General features: G+C 55.0%; 1 protein-coding gene across 1 annotated transcript; it reads right to left on the reverse strand.

The window, feature by feature from the left end:
- Positions 1-1527: 1527 nt before the first annotated feature.
- Positions 1528-3224, reverse strand: NT5M (5',3'-nucleotidase, mitochondrial; the record flags this gene model as incomplete). Its single annotated transcript, XM_008946612.1, has 4 exons — positions 1528-1685; positions 1884-1998; positions 2604-2664; positions 3124-3224. Coding segments are annotated over 4 exons (435 nt in total), but the record flags the coding sequence as incomplete, so codon positions are not given.
- Positions 3225-6355: the final 3131 nt, after the last annotated feature.

Below are 6355 nucleotides of genomic sequence, written 5' to 3' on the forward strand. Positions count from 1 at the left end.
AGCAGTGGTAGCTGCTTTCTGGTGCTGCTGCCAGTGCCAGCCAGGTGGCTGCAGTTCAAGGCTGGACTGGTGTGGGCTTGGGGAGACAGGAATGAGCTGGGGGAAGAGGCTGTGGGCACAGCTATGCAAAAAGCATCCCACTTAGAGATGCCCCTTGGTGCAAACGCTTCCTTTTCCATGCCCAGCTGCAGGTTCCCAGCAGCAGTGGCCACTCCTGGAGCTCAGCAGCCCTGGCACAGCCACCTGGGGGGGTGGAAAGCCATGTGTGCTGCATATGCTGCAGCCTCTTTACTCCAGCCAGGCAGCCACACATCTCACCACAGCAGTCCCAGCATGAGGTGAGCAGGGCTGGCTGGATGCTGTGTCCCCAGACATGCAGAGCTGAGAGAGGAGTGGAGCTGCAGAACAAACTAACCCTGTGATACAGTCTCCAATGGGCCCCCCAGCCTTTAACAGCAACATCCCCCCAGCTTGTGGTCCTTGAGGACTGGAAACAGCATCCACGGGTGCAGCCCTGACAATCCTCCACCAACACAACCCTCAGCCTTCCCTCTGGGCAGCCACAGTGCCTCTGCTGTACCCACTTCTCAGCCATGCTGTAGCTCTGCTTCTCTGCCCAGTGGTGTCTTCCTGGGTGGCTCCACACCAAAGGCTTCAGGGTGCTCTGGTGGCATCGAGCTGACCCTGGAGGGATGCAGCACCCAGGACATTCTGCACAGGAGCAGGGTGCCTGGTGGCTGCACACCCAGAGCTTTCCTGGCAGGCTGAGGTTACTACCAGGAGGGAGATGGGGTGAACTGACCATGCAGCTTGTGCGTGTGGACATTCCTGGCTTTGAAATGCAAGGAGCTGCTGTGCCATCACTGGCAGGGTGAGCCATGAGTTCCTGCAGGAACTGCCTGGCTCCCAGGAAGGGCTGGTGCTGGCACTGCCACCACTACCTGCTTGCTGACCCAGAGATGCCCCAGGCAAGCCTCTCTTCATCCCAAATCAGCTCTGAAGTTGTGGCAGCTCCTCAGGGATGAGGGGATCCCTTTGCCTGCTCCTCCTGCCTTTCCAGCTGTCCCTCTCCCCAGGCCCCAGCCAGGAGGAGGCTTCCCCTGAGGCAGCCCCTTGCCATGAAGCCCTTCGAGGACAGAACAAACCACCCACATGATCCCCAGCCCTGCAGCAGACAGGAGGAGTCTGTGCCATGCTCTGCACCAGACAAGGGCAGTGACACATGGAGGGTGACCTTGTCTGTCAGAAACAGCAGGCTGGTCTCGTGTTGGGTGCAGATGCAGCACAGAGACTTCAGGAACCAGTGGGAAATGTCCCCCAGCCAGGCTGCCGGGTCCACGGGGCCAATCCTGCTGCAGGGCCTTTGTGGCACAGCCAGGCTGGGATCTGCTCTCCGGGTCTGGGTGGCCGTGGGGCTTCAGCTCACCCTCCTCTTCCTCTCTGCAGCAGGGACAGTATCTGTCTGTCTGTCCCTCCGTGACTCCCCAGGGGCAGAAGCAGGTGGCTGCAGCCCCAGGAGGCTGGTGCTCAGGCAGCCTGGCCGGGCAGCAGGCGTTTGCTGTCCAGGATGGCTCTCCAGTCATCAGTCCAGGACTGCAGCCTGCGTCTGGGGGGCTTCAGCTCCAGGTGCTTGTTGTGGCAGGCTGTGAAGAGCACGTGCTCCCAGCTGGGGTTCAGCTCGGCCCCTGCAAGCCAAGAAGAGAGGTGAGCTCTCTGGACAGCTCTGCGAGAGGTAGAGCTTGGCCTTACACGAGGAGCCTGCAGACACAACCCCCTAATGAGAACCTAATTGAGGGAGGAGGGACCAGTGCCCATCACTCCTAGATGCCACCTGCCCCTCGGGGCTGCTGTGGTCACTCCTGCCCCCCCTCCCCATCCCTTACCTGTTATATCAGGTCTGTCATCTATCAGCAGGTCAGCAGAAACCACCGTCTTATCTCGAGTCAAGACGATCTGCTCGAGAAACTCTGGCCCAAAGTGCTTCTCCACCCAGGCGTACTGGAAGGGGAGAGGGGAGTGGTGAGCACTGGGAGGGCTGAGGGGTGAGGTGGGGGCTGCTCAGCAGAGCTCACCACGAGCCCTGGCCCCCACACAGGGAGGACATCTCAGTATGTTCATTAGTGGGACAGGTTCCGAAGCTGCTGGAGCACAAGTTTCCTCTCAGCCAAGCAGCTTCTCATGTCATGATGAGATACTAAGAGCATGCAAATGGCCAATGCAGCTCCACAAAGATGCTTAGGAGCAGAATTGGTGGAGCAGGGAAGTATTGCTGCTGTTCTACAGCCAGGGGTGTGTGAGGGTCAGCTGGCTTCGCTGGGCAGCATGACACGGGGTGGGGAGCTGGGATTCACTCCCTCCCTCACCTTCTCACAGGGGCTGGGATTCACTCACTCCCTCACCTTCTCACAGGGGCTGGGATTCACTCACTCCCTCACCTTCTCACAGGGGCTGGGATTCACTCCCTCACCTTCTCACAGGGGCTGGGATTGATTCACTCCCTCACCTTCTCATAGGGGCTGGGATTCACTCACTCCCTCACCTTCTCACAGGGGCTGGGATTCACTCCCTCACCTTCTCACAGGGGCTGGGATTCACTCACTCACCTTCTCATAGGGGCAGTAGCGATACTTCTTGATTGGGCTTGTGCAGATGAACACATCAGTGCTGCCACGGGGAGGAAAACAAGGTCACTTGGTGCCCAAACACACTGAGCAGACCCTGCTCCCCCTTGAGATCCATCTGGCTGCCCCTGTGAGACCCCACGCCACCCCTGAGCAGGAAGAAGCCCAAAGCAGCCACACGCAGATCAAACTGGGGTGATGTCAGACATGAATTCCCCATCTTGCAGGATCCCACCCCCAGGATATGTACAATATGTACCCACACCCATGGCACAAGCACATTCCCCTTTTTGCCACCCTTGCTGGGAGCAGAGAGCTGAAGGGAAGAGCCTGCACATGGCTGATTGTCTTGGTAACTGCTCCAGGAGTCAAATCCCTCTCTCCTCCCAGGCCTGGCTGGCCAGGAGGCATTTTCAATGCTGATGTTGTATTAAGTCCTTCTGCAAAACCACTGTTGTGCCCCCATCCATTCCCAAAACACCACAGGCAGGCTCCTACTCACTCTGCCAAATTTGCCATTTGCTTCACAGCTTCCACGGCCCCGGGGAGTGGGTCCAGGTCAATGAAGAAGTTCTTGGATTCCCAGATGCTGATGGCTTTCTCCTGGGAAAAAAGTTAATTTAGGTCAGAGATGCTCTGGAGCAGGCTTGGTTTTGCCTCTGCAGCCCTAGATGCAGAGGGAGCAGCACGTTCCTTTAGGGAATAACACATGAGACTGCCCAGAACCAAACCAGCTCTGCATCCAGAGGGGCAATTCCACATGGATCCTGCTGATGTGGCCCAGTAGCCCTGCTACATGGTGCTGTTAGCTCCACGTGCTGTCTGGCCTGTCTCAATCAGATCACTGAAAGTAGCACTGGGCTGCTCTCAAGGGTTGAAATGCATGTCAGGATGAATAGAGACTCTCTTCCTCAGGATGGGCAAGGTCCACCAGGCAAACACAGCACCTCCAGGAGAGAATTTGAAACCCTCAACATCCTGGTTGGCAGCTGGGATGCACCAGTATGGTGCAAAGGGAGAGAAGAGCAGAGAGAGGCCACGGGGAGCAAAACCCTGGGGTGAGGGCAGAGCCCAGGGGCTGCCTGGGATGGGTCCAGCACAGCTCTGAAGAAGAACATCCCTTGAGCTCCCTCAGACTGGTAATGACTTGTTAGCTGCCAAGCAAAGCAATTGTTTTGCACAGAGGCTGGGTCCTTGGGGAGCTGGAGGTGGCTGTGGGCAGGGGAAGCAGCTCTGTCCTGGCATTGCAATGCAGGGGAGCACCTGAGACAGGTTCTGAAGGGAGCCTGGCCCCCAAGGAGTCAACTTCAGTTTGAGCACCACTGCTTCTGTATTTGAGGAAGGGGAATGGACAAAAGGGACTTCAACCTCCTTTCAGGGAGCTGTAGAGTGAGGAGGTCTCCCCTGAGTGGGAATCTAGCAGGTAACCACCACATTTTGCCTCACGACACTCGTACTGAGGGAAGAAAGCAGACAACCATGAGCAATTAGGGCTTTGCTGGGAGCTCAAAGCTCCAAGCTCAGGGCAGCAGCACCACAAAGCAGGCACAGAGCTCACTCAAGGAGTCACATTCTGCTCCATCCCACTGGCTGCCCATGCCAAGCTGCTGGCCACACACCTTGCCTGCTCTCAGGAAGATGATGCATGAACCCATTGCATATCTGGGCATAGAGCACTTAACATGACATGCCAGAGTGGAGCCCTGCTCTAGCTGAAGGTGTCCCTGCTCACTGCAGGGGGTTTGGGCTGGATGACCTTGAAAGATCTCTTCCAGTGCAAACCAGTCTAATGATCTGGGATTTCTCAAAAAAAAAAAAATCCCTGGTAATGTACAAAGACCAAACACCCAACTTAAAAGGAAAGACCTTCCAGATCAACTGTTGCACCCTTCCCTTTTGCCTGAAGAGCAAAAAGCATCAGTGGCTCAGAGGAGGCAAGAAAAGCCTTCTTCATACATGTTCAACCTAATTTGGTGCAAGACAGCCACCAGAAATGCCTCCTGGCACCATGACACGAGCAGCTACCCTAACAGTTTGCCACAGGGCCAGGCAAACAGTCAGATCCCAGTTGCTCTGCCTTAGACCAGTGAGCAGGGATGGTTTATTTTTAAGACACTGACTGTAGCTGCACAAGAGACACCTGAGAAATGCCTGATGTAGCAAAGCACTTCAAACTGCACTGAAGTGTTTTCTTACAGCAAGGACTTCCGCAGCTACTCTGCTTCCACTTATGTCAAAAAGCATTTTGCAATCAAGCTCAATAGGGGAAGAATTAAGCTCATCTTGAAGGAAAGACCTGCTCAGCTCCTGGAGCCAGAAGAACTCCCTGGGGCACTGCAGCCAGCACGCTGCCCAGGAGATGGAAAAATCCCCCAGGCTGGGAATCCCACCACGAGCCAGGCAGGACAGATCCTTGATTTCCTTCTTCTGATCTCCCTCCATGAGCAATTCCTGTCCAGGGCTCCCCATCCTTCCAGGTCTGTGTGCTCAGAGTACTGCTGAGCTGTTGCTCTCCTCTTCAGAGCTGGGACCTTCAGCTCGTTGGACTCTTTGGCTGCTATTTTCTGGTGTCCTACAGCAGGTCAATGTGTCCAAAAAAGGGGGAATGGCCCATGTGCCTGTAGCCACAGAGCAGCTCCTACTCTCTTTATCCCTGGTCTGAAATCATGGGTGAAATCAGGGCTGTCCTGAGGTCAGCCTGTGGAACTTTTGCTACATGTTCAGCCCAAGGTTTTGGTAGTTTCACATGATCATAGTGGACACAAGATGAGCTCACTTCATTTAACACATCCAAAGTAGTGAAGATCAAGGGAAAAAAAAAAAGTTAGCATGCATTACCCCTGCCAAACTTTGAGCATCTGCCTTACTGCATGAGTGATGTCCTCCACTTCCCTTTCAACAACCCCAGCTAGAAAGGACCCATTACTCCTTCAGCTCATCAGGCTGCTTAGGACTTTGCCAGCAGGGGAGCCCTGGCCCCTTATCCACACTCCTTTCCTTGAAGCCATCATGCCACTAACAACGAGAGTACTTTTATTTGCTCTAACACCTTTGAACTAGCACCACTGCAATCCACAGAGGAGACCACAGACATGCCATCAGGATGGGGAACTTGCAGAGGCAAAAAACAGCTTTCTGCAGCACTCAAGCCCATCATTGAATGACAAAGTGCAACATAAAGAGAGCTTCTGCTTTTAGGTTTTAATTATTCAAATGAATACCATAATTTTCAGGCACAAGAGGGCTGGGGGTTAAGTAAGCCCTCACAAGAAGCATCAGCTGCATGGTTTGCTCTCAGCTCCTCTGCTGCATCCCACCCTTCACAATGCTGTTGAGGAAGTAAATAATTCATCTAGGAACAGTATCAATCCATGCAACTTGGCCAATGGGAGCCAGGAAAACCCAGCTCTGCCATTGGGGGCATTTTAAAGCAGATTTTCCCAAAGATCTCCTTTCCTCCCATCCACATCCATCCACGCATGCAGGGAAACAGAGACAGATGTGCATGAAAACTGCTGGATTTTGGGGGAAAATAGGTCCTGCTGGAAGGCTGCCTGCGTGCAGACCCGTGCCCACGTTCTGGTGGGAGCTCTGGCCAGCACCCCGAGCTCTCCCCACCGCTGCACCCCCAAACTGGGGGCTGGTGGGGGCTGAGCTCCAGGCGCAGGGCACGGAGCGAAGGAGAACCATGCACGGAGCTGGGGGGCACGATGCAAAGGGGGGCACGATGCAAA

This window comes from Merops nubicus, unplaced genomic scaffold, assembly GCF_000691845.1.
Source record: "Merops nubicus isolate BGI_N331 unplaced genomic scaffold, ASM69184v1 scaffold34038, whole genome shotgun sequence".
Classification (NCBI taxonomy): Eukaryota; Metazoa; Chordata; class Aves; order Coraciiformes; family Meropidae; genus Merops; species Merops nubicus.